General features: G+C 42.1%; 1 protein-coding gene across 2 annotated transcripts in view; it reads right to left on the bottom strand.

Annotated features, from left to right (window-relative positions):
* The window catches only part of IL16 (interleukin 16), a 127,194-nt gene that overhangs the window by 47,139 nt on the left and 56,935 nt on the right, over nt 1-23,120 (bottom strand). For both annotated transcript variants that reach the window (XM_044279567.1, XM_044279566.1), the window contains 6 exons: nt 18,702-19,049; nt 13,246-13,348; nt 7,676-7,821; nt 4,918-5,028; nt 3,547-3,661; nt 1,726-1,799 (listed from right to left, as the gene is read on the bottom strand). In XM_044279567.1, coding sequence (XP_044135502.1) covers nt 1,726-1,799; nt 3,547-3,661; nt 4,918-5,028; nt 7,676-7,821; nt 13,246-13,348; nt 18,702-19,007 — 855 coding nt within the window. In that variant the 5' untranslated portion in view covers nt 19,008-19,049. The remainder of the gene's footprint in view (nt 1-1,725; nt 1,800-3,546; nt 3,662-4,917; nt 5,029-7,675; nt 7,822-13,245; nt 13,349-18,701; nt 19,050-23,120) is intronic.

Here is a 23,120-nt window from a genome sequence, read left to right as displayed (position 1 = left end):
TCAGAGAAAAATGCCTTGATCTGAAGTTAACAGCTTTTTGAAAATGACTTTGTCTCTGAAATGTATGAGTAATCTGTCTTGGTAAGACCAGGAAGGCTATTTGCTCACTGCATGATTAGGTTAAAGGGGTTCTCCAAGAGTATAAAATGTCCCTTCATGTGCCGGGCACCCCACGTGGAATATACTTACCCCGGTCCCCGCACTGACGCTGCTTCTTCTCCCTCCACACGGATGAAAACATCCGGTGTCAGGGGAGAGCAGCCAACGGCAGACAGGGACGAGCCTCCATAGTGTCACCGGCGATGCTGCCCTCGCCCCCGACACCGGATGTTCATCCGTGTGCAGGGAGAATCAGCAGCTTTGGTGCGGTGATCGGGGTAAGTATATTCCATGTGGGGTGCCCGGCAAGTATATTCCCTGTGAGCGCTGCCTGTTCGCCAGCTCTGATCCTCCCTTCCCTGCCCTGACCTCACATTTGTTTTAGGGATACACAGAAACTTTGCCTGCCTTGATCCCAGTCTATTACCTGACTATGAGTATTACATGCATCTTCTGTGCGTTGCACCAGTGTTTCTGACCCCCAAGGGTCAGCAGCCAATTACACCCAGACTATTCCAGATCCCTGTATATTAGTAAACAAGTGAATACCAGAGGACCACCACGACAGTGCTGTTAGGTTTAGCCCTTAGGTTGGCACAGTGGATCCACACCCACTGCCTGTTACCTCATGTTATTTATGCCGAAAAATGAATACTGCTGAATTTTTTATGTTAAAATTATGGGGCAATATTGAATTTTTTTTCCCATCCACCACCAGAAATAGTTAATAAAAGTTGTACCCCAAAATGGTGCCATTAAAAACTACAACTTGTCCTGCAAAAAACAAGCCCTTCTACAGATACATCGACGGAAAAAATAAAAAAGTTATAGCTGTTGGAATGCAACGATGAAAACATAAAAAAAATTGCTTGGTCACTAATAGTGTTAAGCGAAGCAAGCTTCGGATCAGAGATCCAAAGTCGCATTGGTCAAAACTTCATTTGAAAGCTGTACTGAGATCCGTCTCTGTACAGCAATTAAATGTATGGGCTTCGGCGAGATGACATTGGTTATCACGAATTCGGTGAATAACTTCAGACTTTGATTTTTAAACTTGAAAACCTTTTTAAAACTTGAATCTGAAGTCAGCTTCGGTACCGAGGTACCAGCTGTTACCGAAACTGTCTTCAGGATCAAGTTTTAAAATGGTTTTCAAGTTAAAAAATTGATGACCAAAATTATTTTCAGAGATAATGGATCTATGATCCGAAGCTTGCTTCATTCAACCCTAGTCACTAAGGCCCAAAACAGGCTGGTCACTAAGGGGTTGAAGGGGTTGTTCAGGCAAGGGATATTGATGGCCTATCCTTACGCTAGGTCATAATATGAGATCGAAGCAGGGTCCAACACCTGGCACCCCCATTGTTCAGCTCCGCATCCTTTCACTCTGTTAGGGGTACTTGAGCAGAGTCTATTATAGGAAATGTAATACCTTGCACAAAAGTGATCCCGATTAGCATAGTGCCATACCCATTTAAATTTTGATAAATAAATAATTTCCCTGAGCCCCAGTGTTTTTAGCTGTTGTTACTTGTAGTTTCTGTGTTTCCTTTAATATGCCAGTGCCGCCTTTCAAAGTATATGCAAAAATCCTGAAGGTGTTCAATAAGGAGTAGTAATTCTTACCTTAAATTTCTGTAGAGCATCATTATGTGTTAGGCCGTACATTGACTCTCCATTAAGTTCCAGAATTTCATCCCCTGCAATAAAACACTTTGGAAAATGAATTATGTGTGGGCTCATCATAACACAGTGACATCTAATAGGTTCTGTTAAAAGCAGCTACTGATTACCCATGTCAGAGACTGCTTTTATATCCAGCAGGTATCTTCTGTAATGAGAGATTATTAGATGGAGTCTGTTAAACCTTGATGCCCTGTAGTGCTATCTTAGTTGTAACAAAACCTTTCACTTAGAAATCAGTTTTTTTTTCATTCTGGAGAAAAAGCACCTTTGAGTCCATATGCCAATGAGCAGTTAAAGGGAGTCTTTCACCTAAAATGACCATTATACACCATAAACATCATGATATCCATTACATTCCCCATATTATAATCTTACCTTTCATATTGCTGTCCGTCGCCTATTCTCTCTTAAAAACGCTTTTAATCCATATGCTAATTAGGTTCTGAAGGTGCCCAGGGGCGGCGTTTATGCGGCCGGTGCCCAGGCTCCACGGCGCTGTTCAAATCAAACCCCTCCCCTTTCACCCCTCTGGCCCGCCCTCGGTTCTTCAGATACCATCCTCCAGTCAATGACAGATCCGGCGCCTGCGCACTCCATTACCCACTAGGGCAGAGGCAGCAGAGCGTTTAATGCGCATGCGCCGGCCCGTACATCCCGATATTTTGGTAGTTTACTTCTGCCGGCTAGATCGGGCCGGCGCATGCGGATTAAACGCTCTGCTGCCTCTGCCCTAGTGGGTAATGGAGTGCGCAGGCGCAGGCGCCGGATCTGTCATTGACTGGAGGATGGTATCTCAAGAACCGAGGGCAGGCCAGAGGGGTGAAAGGGGAGGGGTTTGATTTGAACAGCGCCATGGAGCCTGGGCACCGGCCGCATAAACGCCGCCCCTGGGCACCTTCAGAACCTAATTAGCATATGGATTAAAAGCGTTTTTAAGAGAGAATAGGCGACGGACAGCAATATGAAAGGTAAGATTATAATATGGGGAATGTAATGGTTATCATGATGTTTGTGGTGTATAATGGTCATTTTAGGTGAAAGACTCTCTTTAAGTGCACTGAGGGTGGGCCCCAAGCCACTGTGTGCACTCCTTCTCCTTCTGCTTCCTCTGCCAGCTCCTCCCTCTTGATTGACAGGGCCAGGTTCCTGCATAGTCTTCTCATCTGACCCTGTCAATCAAAAAGGGAGGGGGGCTGGTAGAGGAAGCAGGAGGAACAAGGCTGCACAGAGTGGCTTGGGCCCGCCCTCGGTGCACCTAACTGCTCATTTTCATAAAATAAAAGTACTTTCTCTCCAGAATATAGCAATGGTAAATTTCACAGTCACTTTTAAGCTCTGCATATTTTATACTCACCCATGGCTCAAACTGCAAACAGAATGGATTATTCAATCTATTATTTTTTTTAGAATATGGGCAATGTTTCATTTCAACCTTATATTAGTGCAGGGATCAGCAACCTTCTATAGCACTAGAGCTGTGGTGAAACTACAACTCCCAGCATGCACACTTGCTTGGCTGTTCTCAGAACTCCAGTAGAACTAACTGTAAATGGTGGGAGTTGTTGTTTCACAACAGCTGGAGTGCCAGAGGTTGCTAACCCCTGAACTAGTGTATGAACGTATGAATGAGGACTTATGTGCCACAATTCTTTTTCATGATAGACATTTTATATTTATATTTATTATACTGTATATTTTATGAAAGCATGTCCAAAACTAGTGGAAAACTCAATTTGTTTTACCCACTTTGGAGACAGTTACCTTCTTGTAGCCTGCCGTCAGCTGCAGCAGCTCCATCCGGAAATATTGTCTTCACATAGATGCCCACTGGTCCGTAGATGCTGTCCTTCCCTCCTACAATGCTGAAACCCAGTCCCTGCCCAACAACAGTAGATGTGAGTGTTACATGCCATAGCATACTCTATCAGTAAGAGTACCATATACTACCCTTTAAAAGAATAATGGGCAATATTTATGAATATATTTACTAAATACCTAACAAAATTCTACTTATTGGCTCCACTGAAGTGAATAGGGTTGAGCTGCAATATCACACACATCCTAAGGACACATCTGGCACTGGTTTTAGAAGAAAGTATCCATATTGGCCCTTCAGGTACAATCCCTTGAACCCTTAGTATTGCTATAACTTTGCCGTTATTTATCCCTTTTGACACTTTTTTATGCCAAGATTGAAATGTATCCTCTTTCCACAAAATACCGGATAAGTATTGAAGGTCCTCCATGATCATGAGAATAGGGTTCCCATGCCTCCGTATGAATGGAGCGGCAGGGTGAGCACACGCACTGTCTCTTCATTCATTCTCTATCAGACTGCTGGAAGTAGCTGAGCTGCAGTCCCAAAGATATGGGGACAATTTTTTATCTTGGCACAACCAAGAAGAAGTATATGATGGGGCTGTTTGTATCTAGTCTGAATACAGAAGGTGTAATACACTGTAATGCCAAGGTCACACATAGAAACATAGAAAGTGTCGGCAGATAAGAACCATTTGGCCCATCTAGTCTGCCCAATATACTGAATACTATGGATAGCCCCTGGCCCTATCTTATATGAAGGATGGCATTATGCCTATCCCATGCATGCTTAAATTCCTCCACTGTATTTGCAGCTGCCACTTCTGCAGGAAGGCTATTCCATGCATCCACTACTCTCTCAGTAAAGTAATACTTCCTGATATTACTTTTAAACCTTTGCCCCTCTAATTTGCCATAGAGGCAGACCATGAGGGGACTATAGGTAGGCCCAGCCCTGTGTAGGTCCATAACAATGAGAACTTGTGCAGAGCAAAACACAATGGGAAGGAATTGGTCCAATAGTTGTGGAAAGGCTGTTTAGAGCCTTGTTGGCCAAACACAACATCATAATGGGGTCCATTTTGATTGTGGCTCTGAGACCCCTCTCTTCTGTGTGTACACCACTCTGCAATACAATCTAGCTTGTGTACACATTTATTAGATGTATGGTTCATACATCTACTTATCCTATCCATTACATTGCATTTTAATCATATTATTAATAGCATTTTTCAGACACCTCTCTGACAAGTGACAATAACAGGTGTGGACGGGGCAGAATGTTCTATTAGATAATAACAGGAATCGGCTCACCTTGCCTTGGCCCTTCATTAAGATAATATTGGAAATGACAGAAGCATGTGAGGAGCTTCTCATGTTCATTAATTGTGCCGAACTCAGTGACCTTGATGCACGGGAAACACCCTGTAAGCATGGAGGATTTAATAAGACATCATTGACGTGACTGTTACTAAATCATCAAGGTAATAGGATGTACGATGAAAATACATCTGTTGGTGACAGGTGCAAGTGTGAAGATCCGCTAATGGAGATGAGCGAATTTTTCAAAAATTCGATTCGGCTGCTTAACAGAGTGTAAAAAACAAAACAAAGCATACTTTCCTTATCCATTTGCATGCAACGGTCCGGCTGCCATCTTGCTCGAAGTCTGGTGAGAAATCTTGCGCGGGCCATGATGATTTCATCACGCCGGCCGGCGTGGTGACATCATACGTCACCTTGCACGGGATTTTGTGCGAGATCTTCAAGCAAGATGGAGGCTGGCCTGTTGTGTGCAAATGGATGATGGAAGTAGGATTTTATTAATTTTTTCACCCTATTTAAGGTAAAATCGATTCGCTACCACAAAGCATGAGTAAATTCGGCTTCACGGCGAATTGAATTTATTCTGACACTTTGTGGACTTCGATTCACTCAACACTATCGGCTAACATTGAAATATTAAAGCATGTGTGGTGATGGGTTTGTATAGGCCGATGAATTATATTTTATATAGAAAAACACTTTGGGTCAGATTCTCAGGGTATCTGGAAAGTCAAAAAGTAGAAATATTGGGGGGCAGGTTATTTAGGGGGTCGTCTTAGATAATAAAAAAATTCAGACAAGCCCTGTAATAGCCTAAAATAAAAAAAAATTGGTTTTAATCATCTCTTTCTCGAGCGCCATTCTTTGTGGTGCTGGTCCTGTATTCCTGCTGCTTTTTTACAAACTGCAGCAGAGACTACAGCATGTGAACGCTGCCGCAAATCTGTCTAACCCTAAGGACAGTGATTGGCTGCAGCAGTCACGTGCCATACACTTAGGGCTCTTTCATACAAGTCAGTTTTCCATCCAAATGAGATGCATGTAGTGAACACATAGCATTCGGACTGAATCCTGACCCATTCATTTCAATGGGTCAGTTTTTTACGCATCATCTTTACATTCAGGAGAAATTGCAGCGTATTGTGCGATTTTTCACGCAGCCCTGGTCCCATAGAAGTAAATGGGGCTTCCGTGAAAAACAGTTGGCATCCAGTGTCATGCCCTGCTCAGACGGTGTGCGGAGGTCTGTCAGATTGGCAGCACGTGTCTAACCTTTTGTTTGTTTTGGAATCATGCTGGATCCGCCTTCCTTCAGGTGCTCTGGGTGGGGTAATTGGCTTAAATTGCCTTAAATCCCAGAGGGCCGTGCCGGTTATAGATTTCAGTCTGGCTTTGGATTCAAGGAAGGAAGGATTGTCTGTTCCAGCTCAGATAAGTTTGATTTCTGTTTGTGTTGTTTGCGGTCTAGGCTATTTGTGTGTCTTCTGCCCCTTCTCCCCTTTCACTATCTCAGGGATTCTAGGGTGTTTGCAGTCCAGGCACGAGGACACTTCATTCCTACCATCAAGGTCTGAATGTGTGCTTAGCAGCATAGGGAGAGAAGTCAGGGATGTGCTAGGAGGCGACCTGTCCCCAGCATCTAGCCTAGACACTTGTGTATTTGGTTGTCTGTGTATCTGAGTTCCTGTCCGCCGTGACATCCAGATGCAATGCAATTTTCACTGAAGGTTGCTAGAAGATGTAAATTGTTATTTTTCAGTTGTTCTTTACACACGTAAAAAAACCCACATGTAATCCGGATACAATCGGGATGCAAATGACGCACAGAAAAAAACCTGATTGAACTTGTGTTCAAAACCATCACTTTTTCACTGAACAGATCCTGACACAATCCGTATTACTTGTGAGAAAGATGTCACCACGAATGCTGTGAAATATACTATGAAGAGGTTTTAATGCTGTCTCCATACAGCATTAAAATGTATTGCCTCCGTGTGGGCAAAATTCATCTCACCCGAAGTTGCGCAAGACTTCGGTGAATTAATTCGGTAATCACATCTGCTTCTTTTAAAACATTTTAAAATAGCAATCCGAAGTAGGGTTTGGTGCCGAGGTACCAGCCGGTACCAAACCTCACTTCAGATTGCTATTTTAAAACATAGGCTCCTACAGAAAAATACATACTGTATGCCAAGTGTGTATGAGATGTGTATGAGCGGCGGCGCAGTGTATTACAACTGCTCTGTCCCATTCACTTGAATCAGACAAGAATAGGTCATCAGTAAGTATCATAGAACTGCACAACCCCTTTAAACCTGGAAGACCAAACCTTACTGAGTTTGACTACAGGATATTAAAGGGGTTGTCTTATTATGGACAATGGGGGCATATCGCTAGGATATGCCCCCATTGTCTTATAGGTGCTGGTCCCACGTCTGGGACCCACCCCTATATTGAGAACGGTGCCCCGCAAGTGAAAGAGGGCGCACTGCACATGTGCAGCCGCCTTCCATTCATTTTCTATGGAGCCAGCGAAAATAGCCAAGTGCTTGCTCGGCTATTTCCATCGGCCCCATAGAAATGATTGGTAGCGTTCACGACTTTAAGGAGCTTGTTGGTGTCCGGACCAGAGTCCTCCAGCCACCACCTTGCGGGACCCGCACCTATAATACAATGGGGGCATATCCTAGCGATATGCCCCCGTTGTCCATGATGAGACAACCCCCTTAAGTCACTAGGCTCTTACCTGAATTGCCCCTGAAGGACAGTCGAATTGCTGAGACAAAGACTTCCTGCTGCTGCACAGGTTTGCTGACCTCTCTCTATACAGTGATTGTTTCTTAGTTGCAGGCGGGTCAATTTCACCAATCCAGTACGGGTTCACATTCACACCTAATACAGATATCAGAAAATATTCACAAACATGAAAGATGCAACATATTTGTTCTGAAGGCATGGAAATATTGCTAGACACTGCACTGATCATATCAGCTTGAAGGAAACTTCAAGTTGACACCAGAGGCTCCCACTGGAATTATTAATCACAGAATGTGCTAAAGGTGACAATGATGATGTACTTGCTGTTGTAGAGACTATCAAGGTCAGCTCTGGTAGCATGTACTGCTTACTCATTGCAGTATGGAGGCATTTTGGTTAGCATTGTTGCCTTGCAGCACCTGGGTTTGAACAACACTTGTATACAGTATGCATTTTATCTTTTTTTTTTTGTTTCCTCCAATACTCCAGAAAACATGCTGAGAGGTTAACTGACTTACTATGAAAATTGACCCTAGATGTTGGGTGGATGTAGGGTTATAAGCATTGACTGACTTTCCTGCTCTGCCACTCTTTACATAAGTACAAGGATGTCCAAGCTGCTCCTTGCATTTATAAATGTACAAGTGAGTATAGGAAACTCTGTAATATATCACATCAGAGAAAGATGCTTCCTTCTGCTCTTATCAGACTGCTCTCCACTCCTCTTCACTAACTCTCAAATTCACTGCTCAAATCTTTAGTCTTCAATGAAGACAGACTGCCTGTTCACTGAAGGATCAGATTACACAGAAGTCTATGGAAACGTAAAGGAAAAGGGGAAGGGGGGGGGGGGATTGCTGGAGACAGGCATAAAAAGAGAGACAGAAACAGAGACTGCTTCTGGTTTGTGAGTTACTGCCTTAACTAACTGCTGGATTTACATCTAAACTGCTCAGTACTGCTGTGTAATGTCATATACAAGGAGTGCAGAATTATTAGGCAAATGAGTGTTTTGACCACATCATCCTCTTTATGCATGTTGTCTTACTCCAAGCTGTATAGGCTCGAAAGCCTACTACCAATTAAGCATATTAGGTGATGTGCATCTCTGTAATGAGAAGGGGTGTGGTCTAATGACATCAACACCCTATATCAGGGGTGCATAATTATTAGGCAACTTCCTTTCCTTTGGCAAAATGGGTCAAAAGAAGGACTTGACAGGCTCAGAAAAGTAAAAAATTGTGAGATATCTTGCAGAGGGATGCAGCACTCTTAAAATTGCAAAGCTTCTGAAGCGTGATCATTGAACAATCAAGCGTTTCATTCAAAATAGTCAACAGGGTCGCAAGAAGCGTGTGGAAAAACCAAGGCGCAAAATAACTGCCCATGAACTGAGAAAAGTCAAGCGTGCAGCTGCCAAGATGCCACTTGCCACCAGTTTGGCCATATTTCAGAGCTGCAACATCACTGGAGTGTCCAAAAGCACAAGGTGTGCAATACTCAGAGACATGGCCAAGGTAAGAAAGGCTGAAAGAAGACCACCACTGAACAAGACACACAAGCTGAAACGTCAAGACTGGGCCAAGAAATATCTCAAGACTGATTTTTCTAAGGTTTTATGGACTGATGAAATGAGAGTGAGTCTTGATGGGCCAGATGGATGGGCCCGTGGCTGGATTGGTAAAGGGCAGAGAGCTCCAGTCCGACTCAGACGCCAGCAAGGTGGAGGTGGAGTACTGGTTTGGGCTGGTATCATCAAAGATGAGCTTGTGGGGCCTTTTCGGGTTGAGGATGGAGTCAAGCTCAACTCCCAGTCCTACTGCCAGTTTCTGGAAGACACCTTCTTCAAGCAGTGGTACAGGAAGAAGTCTGCATCCTTCAAGAAAAACATGATTTTCATGCAGGACAATGCTCCATCACACACGTCCAAGTACTCCACAGCGTGGCTGGCAAGAAAGGGTATAAAAGAAGAAAATCTAATGACATGGCCTCCTTGTTCACCTGATCTGAACCCCATTGAGAACCTGTGGTCCATCATCAAATGTGAGATTTACAAGGAGGGAAAACAGTACACCTCTCTGAACAGTGTCTGGGAGGCTGTGGTTGCTGCTGCACGCAATGTTTATGGTGAACAGATCAAAACACTGACAGAATCCATGGATGGCAGGCTTTTGAGTGTCCTTGCAAAGAAAGGTGGCTATATTGGTCACTGATTTGTTTTTGTTTTGTTTTTGAATGTCAGAAATGTATATTTGTGAATGTTCAGATGTTATATTGGTTTCACTGGTAAAAATAAATAATTGAAATGGGTATATATTAGTTTTTTGTTAAGTTGCCTAATAATTATGCACAGTAATAGTCACCTGCACACACAGATATCCCCCTAAAATAGCTAAAACTAAAAACAAACTAAAAACTACTTCCAAAAATATTCAGCTTTGATATTAATGAGTTTTTTGGGTTCATTGAGAACATGGTTGTTGTTCAATAATAAAATTAATCCTCAAAAATACAACTTGCCTAATAATTCTGCACTCCCTGTATTAGGGGAGGTGAAGTGCTCCATTTACATGCAGCGATTGCCTCCACAGTATGAAAACGAGGGATTGCTATTGCGATTGCTCGTCCTCATACATCTGCATTGTTTCTGGGCAGCAGATCGTTGTTTAGACAGCACAATCTGCTGCCCAGAAGCAATATGAGTTTATGTGCCTGCACTAATGATCATTTCACCCAATGAACAAGCCTTTTGCTCATTCATCTGGTGAGCGGCTGCCCATTTTAATAATAATTCTGCACTCCCTGTATTACTGATGCAGCTTCTGAGGGTGTACTACAGAGAATTAGGAAGCAGGATCTCCTGTTTCTCCATGGGTAGTGTATGGGCAGACATGATCCTAGTTAGTTTCCCCCCCCGGATAAATAGATAACTTCCTTCACCAGATCCCCTTCAGAGATGATCTGGAAGCCTTATCTGGCATAAATGCCAGCTGCATGCAGCGATTAGTGATGGGCGCAAATATTCAAATAGCGAATATTAATGGCAAATATTTAGAATATACTGTAGTGATATATATTCGTAATTTCGAATATTCTAGAATTTGTTTTCATCAGTAGCCTCCCTTCTTGCTTGTGGGCCAATGAGAAGGCTGCAATATCTTTGTCACAGCTTAGCAACATCCCTAGAAACCAATAGGAAAGTTGCCTACCCCTTACTATATAAGAACCTCCCCAGCAGCCCTTGTATGCAGTATTTTGCAGATCTGAGAGAGACTGCTGTCTTATTTCTGTTCTCGCTGCTTTCCTGTGTCATTACATTAGATAGTTAGTTAGCTTAATATATATATATATATATATATATATATATATATAAAATACAGATAGTTAGTGGGAGATAGTCGGTAGGTAGCTGAGTGGTAGCGAATGACAGCTGGACCTCATTACAGTCAATGGGGAATTGGCAGTGCCGGATCCAGTGAACTCTGGCAGGCTGTTCCGGCTAGCTGCAAGTCACATATTGGCCATAATAGTGTTATTCCTTATGAAAACCCACTTGGCAGCTTATTCTAAAAAATACCGGAAATGACAGATGCACTTTAAGTCCTTTGTGCGAGAAAAGTGTATTACGGATATTCACTGTTGTTTTATAATCTGTACAATGAATTTAGCAGGAGAAGATGTCTCCAGTCCCCAGTAGAAGGGGGTATTACATGCGTTCTCTACACACTATAACTGTAGTATACATTAGACATAATGGCGGTAATTTATCATCCCACCCCAAATCTAGGCGTTTCTACAGTGCAGAGTGGGGGCGGGGACAACAGCCCCAACACACAACATGATTTACACCAGTTTTGTGGCGTGAATAATAACTAAAATCTACGTCTGCTATGAGCTGGCGTAGATTTCACTTTGGGCACACAGATTGTCATGGGATGTGCGTCTCATCATAAATAAAGCGCATCTTCCGGTGCCACAGGGGATAGCTATGCTTTGTGTAAAGCTACAAGGCTAGCTAATACTGCATACAAAAAGTGCAGGATTGTTCTAATAACAGAGAGGGTATGGCACAAATATCCGATGTCTGCTCTTTGAGTCCATCAAAGTACAGTTCACGTTTCTGTGTAAAGCTGTTCATGAGCACTAGATGTCACTCTGTTTCAGGCTTTTGTGCCAAGCAGATTAGGTTATTCTGAAATAGTATTTCTAGTTTTTTTCCTTCTGTTTTATAGATGTATACTTCAGAATTTGCCAAATGTAGCATCTTAGTTATCAGTTTGCTTGGTTATAAAGCATCTCCCTTTTCTCCTAAGTTCCTTGTGTTGTGTTTGCTCCTTATTTTATAAATGTAACAGAAATGTAAGAGCGTAGAAGCACACGAATAATGTATTTCAAAGTATATGACTTTAGTGAGAACTTGTGAATTACAAATAGCAGCCTATCCTCAGGATAGGTTATCAATATCAGATTGGGCCAACTCCCAGCACCCCTGTCGATCAGCTGTTGGAAGGGGTCGCTGCACTCTGGTGGACTCTGCAACCTCTTCCTAGGCAAGAGATATCGTGTTTATTGTTCACATGGCCAAGATGCAGCTAAATCCCATTCAAGTGAATGGGCTAGAGCTGCAATACCAAGTGCAGCTGATATACAATGTATGACGCTGTCCTTGGTAAGCTATGAGGAGGCCACAGTCTTCTGGTGAGCGCTGTGGCCTCCTTCAATAAACTGGTTGGCATGTCATCAATGTTAAACTCCCAGAAAACGGGTAATAACTTCAAAAATTTATTTCTACTGTTAAAAACCTTTTCCCGAACTCGGGTTCGGTTCCAAGGGTCCACTTGGAACCGAACCTGAGTTCGGGAAATGTTTTTTTACAGTAGAAATTAATTTCTGAAGTTATTACCCAAAGTCTCATGAGACTTCGCGAAATAATAACTACGGCTCATCTGAGCCAATACATTCTAAGCGCTCGATCAGTACAGTATTCAAACGAAGTTTTATGCGAATCGACTTTGGATGCTCCATCCAAAGTCGATTCACTCATCCCTATTTATAATCTATAAATTGCACCCACATTAGTATTTTCGGTGCCAATACTTGACACTATATATTAATTGTTCAAAGTTGAAACTGTTAGTGGAAAGAGCGCTAAACTTTTATTTTTTATTAATAAATCAAGACTAAATCTCATGGTGAATAATACATAATAGTTAGCTGAATAACACAAGAACACACTGCAGTGTGAGCTAGAGGACACAAGTTCTAGTCACTGATCTATCAGAGCAAGTACATTGTGATCAGACTCCCCCCGCCACATGCCAGAGGCACGATTGTAAATGTAGAGTGCAATGGAGACAAGATGGCAGATAGCCCCTACATGGCACAACAAGAAGAGGAATACACAAGATATACACAGGAGCTTCTACATTATTGTATAATAATAGCCTATGCTGCACTACATAGGCAAAACAAAATTTTTGTACAAGTTTGCTACTGCCAAATTATATGGTTTATAATGCAGTTTATGAGCTAGTCGAGATCCCCTTCACCAGAACATACTTGTGGAATTACTACGTGTCCTGACGCATGGAACCTTCATTTGTAGCATACAGTGATTTTCCAGTTTAGCTTGACTTTCTATAAAAGCATTCAAAGCAGTTTCCTGAAAGACAGAACATTCATGGTAAGAAGTAGAATTCTAGTTAATTACTTTCAATAAAGGGTTAAGATTACTGATCTGTTTCCTGTGGTTAATCTGTCTACATCAGTTTTGTAGACAAACGTCTTGCAAATCCAAGCTGGGGTTTCAGCGCAGCCACGTGCCAAATGTGGTAAAGTACTGGCAAGCTGTCTGTTGGTTATAGAAAACATTTGCTATGTATACATTTAGCTCAGAAATCTTCCCCGAAAAAGTGTTTATGACGAACACGCTGAAATAGGTTCAGTTTCTCAATTCTAGTAAACAAGGCCAAGTTCCCATCGCCATTTACCTTTCCTTCCTTCTGATCCGTCCAAAGAACTAATAACGCATCCTTTATTTTGAACATGTTGTGCTTAGTTTGCATCTGTTTTTGCCAGTTTCGTCTAAGATCCGTTATTTTTGACCGGAGAAAAGATGGATTCAAAAAAAGCGCATGAAATAAAATAAAATAAATCTGCTCTTCTGATGGATCAGAAGAATGGAAAGCTAACCGGTAATGTGAACTCAGCCTTAGAAAAGTTCTGTATCAACAGATACCATATTATAGATGGCACAATATCATATGCCACCAAAGTGAGAGATTAGCCAACCCCATTGAGGGGTTGATACCCCTTTAAAGTTAGGATATGCTTTTACTTTAATTGGTGAGAGTCTGATATATGGCATTTCCACTGATACTAAGAATAAAGGGTCTACAGGGCTAGTTTACTGCTGCGCCCCCTTAAAATCTGATTGAATAAAGACAAGCAAAACAATGGGCTCCTGCCGGCTTTCCAAGCACAATGCCGTACATTGTATAGCGGCTGTGCTTGGTATTGCGGCTCAGCCCCATTCACTTCTATGGGGCTAAGCTAAAACTAGGCCATGTGACCGATTGTACGGTGACGTCACATGGTCTAGGAAGAGGCCGCGGCACTCACCAAGTGCCCAGCCTCTCCTTACAGCTGATCGGTGGGGTAACGGGTGTCGGACCCCCGCAGGTCTGATATTGATGACCTATCATGAAGGTAGGTCATCAATGTAACTTACTGAATAACCTCTTTAACCAGCACTGCATCCCATTCATTCTCAGGATCTTTAGAGGTCACAGAGGTCGGATTTTACCAGTCATAAAAGGATGGCATATTCTAGGGATATGCTCCTCATGTATGAAATATGAAAACCCCTTAAAGAGAACCTGTCACCATGATATTGAACAATTATCTGTAGTAGTACATACCTAGTACTGCAGATAAGAGATCCAGTTCACTCATTTTTTATTTATCCAGATCAAATTTTTTATTTATTTATTTTTTCTACTGCTCCTCATTCCCCACTATCAGCACTCAATGCTGCACTGAGATACACAGTCTAGCACTGACTCTGTGGGAATGGGAAAGTAGCAAATAAAAAAAAATACTGATCTGCACACCTTATTTGCAGTACTACATACAGTACAGACCAAAAGTATGGACACACCTTCTCATTCAAAGAGGTTTCTTTATTTTCATGCCTATGAAAATTGTAGATTCATACTGAAGGCATCAAAACTATGAATTAACACATGTGGAATTATATACATAACAAAAAGGTGTGAAACAACTGAAAATATGTCATATTCTAGGTTCTTCAAAGTAGCCACCTTTTGCTTTGATTACTGCTTTGCACACTCTTGGCATTCTCTTGATGAGCTTCAAGAGGTAGTCACCTGAAATGGTCTTCCAACAGTCTTGAAGGAGTTCCCAGAGATGCTTAGCACTTGTTGGCCCTTTTGCCTTCACTCTGCGGTCCAGCTCACCCTAAACCATCTCGATTGGGTTCAGGTCCGGTGACTGTGGAGGCCAGGTCATCTGGCACAGCACCACTTCACTCTCCTTCATGGTCAAATAGCCCTTACACAGCCTGGAGGTGTGTTTGAGGTCATTGTCCTGTTGAAAAAAAAAATGATGGTCCAACTAAACGCAAACCGGATGGAATAGCATGCCACTGCAAGATGCGGTGGTAGCCATGCTGGTTCAGTATGCCTTCAATTTTGAATAAATCCTCAACAGTGTCACCAGCAAAGCACCCCCACACCATCACACCTCCTCCTGCATGCTTCACGGTGGGAACCAGGCATGTAGAGTCCATCCGTTCACCTTTTCTGCGTCACACAAAGACGGTGGTTGGAACCAAAGATCTCAAATTTGGACTCATCAGACCAAAGCACAGATTTCCACAGGTCTAATGTCCATTCCTTGTGTTCTTTAGCCCAAACAAGTCTCTTCTGCTTGTTGCCTGTCCTTAGCAGTGGTTTCCTAGCAGATATTCTACCATGAAGGCCTGATTCACACAGTCTCCTCTTAACAGTTGTTCTAGAGATGTGTCTGCTGCTAGAACTCTGTGTGGCATTGACCTGGTCTCTAATCTGAGCTGCTGTTAACCTGCGATTTCTGAGGCTGGTGACTCAGATGAACTTATCCTTCGCAGCAGAGGTGACTCTTGGTCTTCCTTTCCTGGGGCGGTCCGCATGTGAGCCAGTTTTTTTGTAGCACTTGATGGTTTTTGTGACTGCACTTGGGGACACTTTCAAAATTTTCACAATTTTTCGGACTGACTGACCTTCATTTCTTAAAGTAATGATGGCCACTCGTTTTTCTTTACTTAGCTGCTTTTTTCTTGCCATAATACAAATTCTAACAGTCTATTCAGTAGGACTATGAGCTGTGTATCCACCTGACTTCTCCACAACGCAACTGATGGTCCCAACCCCATTTATAAGGCAATAAATCCCACTTATTAAACCTGACAGGGCACACCTGTGAAGTGAAAACCATTTCAGGTGACTACCTCTCGAAGCTCATCAAGAGAATGCCAAGAGTGTGCAAAGCAGTAATCAAAGCAAAAGGTGGCTACTTTGAAGAACCTAGAATATGACATATTTTCAGTTGTTTCACACTTTTTTGTTATGTATATAATTCCACATGTGTTAATTCATAGTTTTGATGCCTTCAGTGTGAATCTACAATTTTCATAGTCATGAAAATAAAGAAAACTCTTTGAATGAGAAGGTGTGTCCAAACTTTTGGTCTGTACTGTATGTAGTACTGCAGATAATAGGCTGAACTGGATGGACAAATGTCTTTTTTCGGCCTTCTATACTATGCTACTATGTTAATATCATGGTGACAGATTCCCTTTAAGGTGCAGCTTCAGTCAGATATTAAAGGGAGTCATGACTAAGGACACTAGTGTCCGAAACGCGTTGATTGCCTGGGATTAAGCGGGAGCCTGTGCCACTGTTTGCTGTATATATGAAAATTGCTGAATAAAGATTGGGAATTTTTTCTACGTCCACGCTTGGTGCCGGAGCCTCTCTTTTTTCAATTGAATCTACCACACGGACTGACTTGGGTCCGCCCCGTGCACAGCTACATTGGACATGTGAGGTGAGCTGGCTTTTCTTCCTTTGCATTAAAGGGAGTCTGTCACCTCCATATGACCATGTACAGTGCTTACATGGCTCTGTAGCACACCTATACAGGATTGTAACGGTACCTTTGTTCTTTTCTTTAGACTTGCACCAGCAGGAAAAACGAAGTTTAATTCATATGCAAATGAGCACTCGCAAGTGCCCAGGGGTGGCGTTCAGTGTGTAGGTGCCCAGGCTGCTCTGCCTTCTTTTCACTTTACTCCTCCCCAGTCTCTGCCTTTGCCCTATGGATGAGGCAAGAGACTTGGAGGGCGGGCAAAGGCAGAGGCTGGGGAGGAGTAAAGTGAAAAGAAGGCAGAGCAGCCTGGGCACCTACACACTGAACGCCGCCCCTGGGCACCTACACACTGAACGCCGCCCCTGGGCACTTGCGAGTGCTCATTTGCATATGAATTAAACTTCGTTTTTCCTACTGGTGCAAGCCTAAAGAAAAGAACAAAGGTACCGTTACAATCCTGTATAGGTGTGCTACAGAGCCATGTAAGCACTGTATATGGCCATATGGAGGTGACAGACTCCCTTTAAAGTGATGTAAACATTTCCCCACTCATTAGGTCAACATTACCATACATGGGGCTTTATAGTAGTTTGAACCTGGTTGCAGTTTCAATATTGATCTCAGTTTATCAGACGAGTAGTTCAGTAGGTCCTAAAAGGTGACAACTAGGGATGAGCGGACACATGGAAGTTTGGGACCCAAACTTGACCCGAACCTCATTGAAGTCAATGGGGACCCAACTTCACTTTATTTTTCATTATATCATGGTTATATCAGAAAATAATAGCATTCTTAAGACAGAATGCAACACAATATGGCCATTTAGGGGTAAAAAAAAAAAAACAACTCACTTCATCCACTCGATCGCGCTGCAACAGCTTCTATCTTCTCTGAACAGGACCTACCAAAGGACCTGCAACGTGCGCGAATGACGTCACCATGTAGGAGAGCGCATTGACGTCACAGCGCACATCGCAGGTCCTTTGGCAGGTCCTGTTCAGTAAAGATAGAAGCTGCTGCAGCTCGATCAAGTGGATGAGGTGAGTTGTTTGGGTTTTTTAACCCCTAAATGGTCCATACTGTTTTGCATTCTGTCTTAAGAATGCTATTATTTTCCAATATAACTAAGTTATAACAGAAAATAATAAAATCACCCGAACACTGAACCCGAACCTGGACTTCAGTGAAAAAGTTTGTGTTAGAGTCTGGGTACCTGAACTCTCAAAGTTCGGTACGAACCCGAACTTTGCAATTCGGGTTCACTCACTGACAACTATTGTCTATTTAATCTATGGTTCTTTGAAAATTTGAATGCTTTGACCTTTTAGATGACCAAACTCTAATATCTGGGTTTACACTCTGTTTTTGTTGTGTTTATAGCATGCATTTTTTGTTTTGGTAGCGGCGCAGTAAAACAAAGGTTTGGGAGTTGATCAACCAAAACAAAAACACGTTGAAAACACAACAACCTCACAATGTGCCCCCCAGTCCTGAAATATAGTATAATTGGTAATTAATTTAATAAATTAATACATTATGGCACATGTCATGATTGCAGAATAATTTGACTGTTCACTTGTCTCGTCACGTTTTAAAAGGGGCAAAAAAAGTGGGTGATGCTTAGCGGGAGGGGGCGTGACCTCCAGCAGCCCGCTGGATTTGCAATCATTTACTCCAGAAATGATAGTTTATACCCACGGCAGCGTAGATTTGCCTCTTAAAATTTGGCCCATTCTGGAGCAATGGACTTTATACTAAGACTGACATAGTGGTAGTCTTAGGACATTTCCCACAATGTTTTTGTAGAACTGACCTAGATATTCTAATCTATGATATCTCACTATCTTTTGTCAGCCATCACTTACCTTTAGAGGTGATTTGTCGCTGGGCAGGGCTATTATTCTTCCTGTGACATCAGGCATCGTGCCATCTATGTGCAGTGAATTAGCTTGGCATGATTCAATATCTTGTATACTTTCATTGATTTCCGAATACTTGTCTTCCAGACTGGACCCGTCGTCACTGTTCTTGGAGTTACAGAGAATAAGAGACTTGGATATAGACCGGAAGTTTTTAGGTTTCTTTACTTTTTCCCCAGTACTGTTCTGTCTGTTCATCTTTAGCGAGGACATAAAGATGCTGGTTCGCTTGTAACCATATTTGTTGGGCATGTCAGTGGTTATTTTTACATCACCCACAGTGCAACATTATTTCTGTAAGTACAATGAAAATTGTTATGATATTTTATTTAGTAGATATGTAAGAGTAAAGCCAAGAACTCATGATTTTCTTGCATAACGGAGCCCTTTACTTCACATGATTGCTCATGACCAGCATCACTCCTTCGCAGAGTTGTTTGTGTAATATGCACAGATCTATCTTTTTACTTTTCTTTTACTAGGTTATGCAGCCACTTAATGGAAAGTGTGGGTTGCTATGTTTGGCAGTACTGGGTGTGCAATGGTTCTCTGGGTTATAATTTGGCATGTCCCTTCAACTTGGCACTGGAGAACATCCTCAAATGCCACAATTGATGGGGATCTTCATGGTTCCTTCCCCATAGCCAGTGTCACGCCTTCACAAGCATTAATATCAGTTTTTTATTGTGTGCATTTCTTATTCCCCAATGTAATGTATTGCCCTTGCTAATTACTTTGCCAACCGCGCCATCTACTGTCTTGATGCAGCCTGTTTTATACCATTTCCTATACTAGTAATTAGCTCCTGCTGAGCTCTCTTTAGTTTGGCCATTCCAGCCACCTTAGTTTTCCCATCTGCCCCTTGGGTCCTGCCCCTTCTTCTTCCAAAAGCCATCATGTCCACATAGAAGCCAGACATGTTGTCTGTCTCTCTCCACCATTTGCTTCATCCTGATGTTTAACCCTACCATAGCACAGTTGGTGAGTCTTACTTACCTTTTTCATCACCACACAAGGTTATCTCTGCAATTACTGTGCCTTTAGCTGTACCCATGCTAATACCATGCGGTCAGCCTCCCTCATGGTTAGTCAGCCATCTTGCCTACATCTGTCTTATTCATGCCCATATGTATTTCTGTTTGTGTTTACATATGCTCTTACCATGCTATGTCATGTATACTGTGTTATGTATATATTTGCCTCATAGTAAGCAATGTTATACAGTCCGGTCCATAAATATTGGGACATTAACACAATTCTAACATTTTTGGCTCTATACATCACCACAATGAATTTTAAATGAAACAAACCAGATGTGCTTTAACTGCAGACTGTCAGCTTTAATTTGAGGGTATTTACATCCAAATCAGGGGAACAGTGTAGGAATTACAACAGTTTTCATATGTGCCTCCCACTTGTTAAGGGACCAAAAGTAATGGGACAGAATAATAATCATAAATCAAACTTTCACTTTTTAATACTTGGTTGCAAATCCTTTGCAGTCAATTACAGCCTGAAGTCTGGAAAGCATAGACATCACCAGTCGCTGGGTTTCATCCCTGGTGATGCTCTGCCAGGCCTCTACTGCAACTGTCTTCAGTTCCTGCTTGTTCTTGGGGCATTGTCCCTTCAGTTTTGTCTTCAGCAAGTGAAATGCATGCTCAATCGGATTCAGGTCAGGTGATTGACTTGGCCATTGCATAACATTCCACTTCTTTCCCTTAAAAAACTCTTTGGTTGCTTTTGCAGTATGCTTTGGGTCATTGTCCATCTGCACTGTGAAGCGCCGTCCAATGAGTTCTGAAGCATTTGGCTGAATATGAGCACATAATATTGCCTGAAACACTGCAGAATTTATCCTGCTGTCACATCATCAATACATACAAGAGAACCGATTCCATTGGCAGCCATACATGCCCACGTCATGACACTACCACCACCATGCTTCACTAATGAGGTGGTATGCTTAGGATCATGATCAGTTCCTTTCCTTCTCCATACTCTTCTCTTCCCATCACTCTGGTACAAGTTGATCTTGGTCTCATCTATCCATAGGATGTTGTTCCAGAACTGTGAAGGCTTTTTTAGATGTTGTTTGGCAAACTCTAATCTGGCCTTCCTGTTTTTGAGGCTCACCAATGGTTTACATCTTGTGGTGAACCCTCTATATTCACTCTGGGGAAGTCTTCTCTTGATTGTTGACTTTGACACACATACACCTACCTCCTGGAGAGTGTTCTTGATCTGGCCAAGTGCTGTGAAGGGTGTTTTCTTCACCAGGGAAAGAATTCTTTGGTCATCCACCACAGTTGTTTTCCGTGGTCTTCCGGGTCTTTTGGTGTTGCTGAGCTCACCGGTGCGTTCCTTCTCTTTAAGAATGTTCCAAACAGTTGTTTTGGCCACGCCTAATGTTTTTGCTATCTCTGTGATGGGTTTGTTTTGTTTTTTCAGCCTAATGATGGCTTGCTTCACTGATAGTGACAGCATCTCATCTTGAGAGTTGACAGCAACAAATTCCAAATGCAAATAGCACACTTGAAATGAACTCTGGACCTTTTATCTGCTCATTGTAATTGGGATAATGAGGGAATAACACACACCTGGCCATGGAAGAGCTGAGAAGCCAATTGTCCCATTACTTTTGGTCCCTTAACAAGTGGGAGGCACATATGCAAACTGTTGTAATTCCTACACCGTTCACCTGATTGGGATGTAAATACCCTCAAATTAAAGCTGACAGTCTGCAGTTAAAGCACATCTTGTTTGTTTCATTTCAAATCCATTGTGGTGGTGTATAGAGCCAAAAATGTTAGAATTGTGTTGATGTCCCAATATTTATGGATTTGACTGTATTTTTTGTTGTTGTTTTACACCGATCCTTTCAATACAATTGTGGAATTGGTGGAGTGTACAGCTGAAGGTGTATTCTCTCCATAGATTAGCTGGAAGAGCCATTTTAGCTACAGGCCAGGAGAACACTTGAAAGGTGTATTCAAATATGCAGGTTTTGATAAGGTTTCGTAAAAATTTTTATAGAGTTTTTTTCAGCCAAAACTAGACACTTTTCTCCACTTTTTTTGAATTTACCTGGTTTCTTTAAAAAAAAAATCATAAAACACAGAAAATAATATTTGAATATACCCCAAAACATGTAATCACATATCCTCGTAAGAAGACCACAAAGAAACTGACAATAGTGATTTACATCAGAAAGGCCATTGTAGATGGGATGGTTCCTTCAAATCACAAAGTATCGCTGACTATATGTAAATAATTGCCCACTAAAATAAGGTAAAATTTGGGTAGATACAGATGCCATTCTGGTGTGTCTCTGTTTGGGTGCCATTACATGGCGCATGCACAGTACCGCTAATTTCCATTCTTCATCTGTATTTGCTATTGTTCAATAATGTGGGAAGTTAGCGGTAATCCACATGGCTCCTTTATCTAAATTACAAATAAGTGCCAATAGACTGTTCGCATAAAATATCTCACTAGTGAGGAGATGAATGGCAAGCCTGGCATTCCACAAGGTGGCCATGATGTGGCAGCTGCAAGCTCACCCAACCACAGCAGCCAATGGCTTATCAGACGTGTTCTGTCCAAAGTAGTGATGCCATTGGCCAACACAGTTTGGTAAGATTTCAGGCAGTGGGTGGGTGAGATTGTAGCTGCCACATGGAAACACAGCCTAATAAAGGAGAACCGATTATTGAATAGATAATCAATACATATTCTGTAGTCTGGTAGAGGAGACACCTAGATAGGTCCCCATGGCAGCAAGCCCATTGGAGGTGCAGTCTATGGGAAAAATGAAGTGAGGCAAGCATACCCTCTTTTCCTCAGTTAGTAGTCATGTTAGAACTATCCCTATATTAGAGAAGCTGGTTATCAAAAGCTTGGCCACTGGTACTCAAGGCCTAGGTTTCTAAAATGCTCGAACACGGCTCCATAGTGAAATGATAATATTTTATTGTTTTGGAGAAACCTGCAGGAGATATGGCATCATGAATAGGCCATTCACTATCTTTAGTATGGATATTGAGAGCTAGCAGATAGGATAGCATTCATGACTTTACTAAATGAATGAACTAGTGTTATACAGACGGTGTGGCAATAAGTAACTGTAAAACTGTTCAGTGTCCCTCTATGACCCTTCAGAAATCTGGAAGATTTACAGCGATCATTCAATAAATATTTTCGAGTTTGTTACTTCACAAATGAGCTGCAATATGTGCGCTTAAAAATATTTATTGGCTTGCAGAATTCTTTGCCTCTGTGTCCACATGACTTGGCCAAGGGTAAGGTTTTAATTTATAGTTGTTTTAACTCATTCTGACTTATGCTGCTGTCATACAAATGACT

Source organism: Bufo gargarizans, chromosome 2 (assembly GCF_014858855.1).
Source record: "Bufo gargarizans isolate SCDJY-AF-19 chromosome 2, ASM1485885v1, whole genome shotgun sequence".
NCBI lineage: Eukaryota > Metazoa > Chordata > Amphibia > Anura > Bufonidae > Bufo > Bufo gargarizans.
The sequence above is the reverse complement of the archived record's forward strand: the minus strand, read 5'-3'. Positions and strand labels throughout refer to the sequence as shown.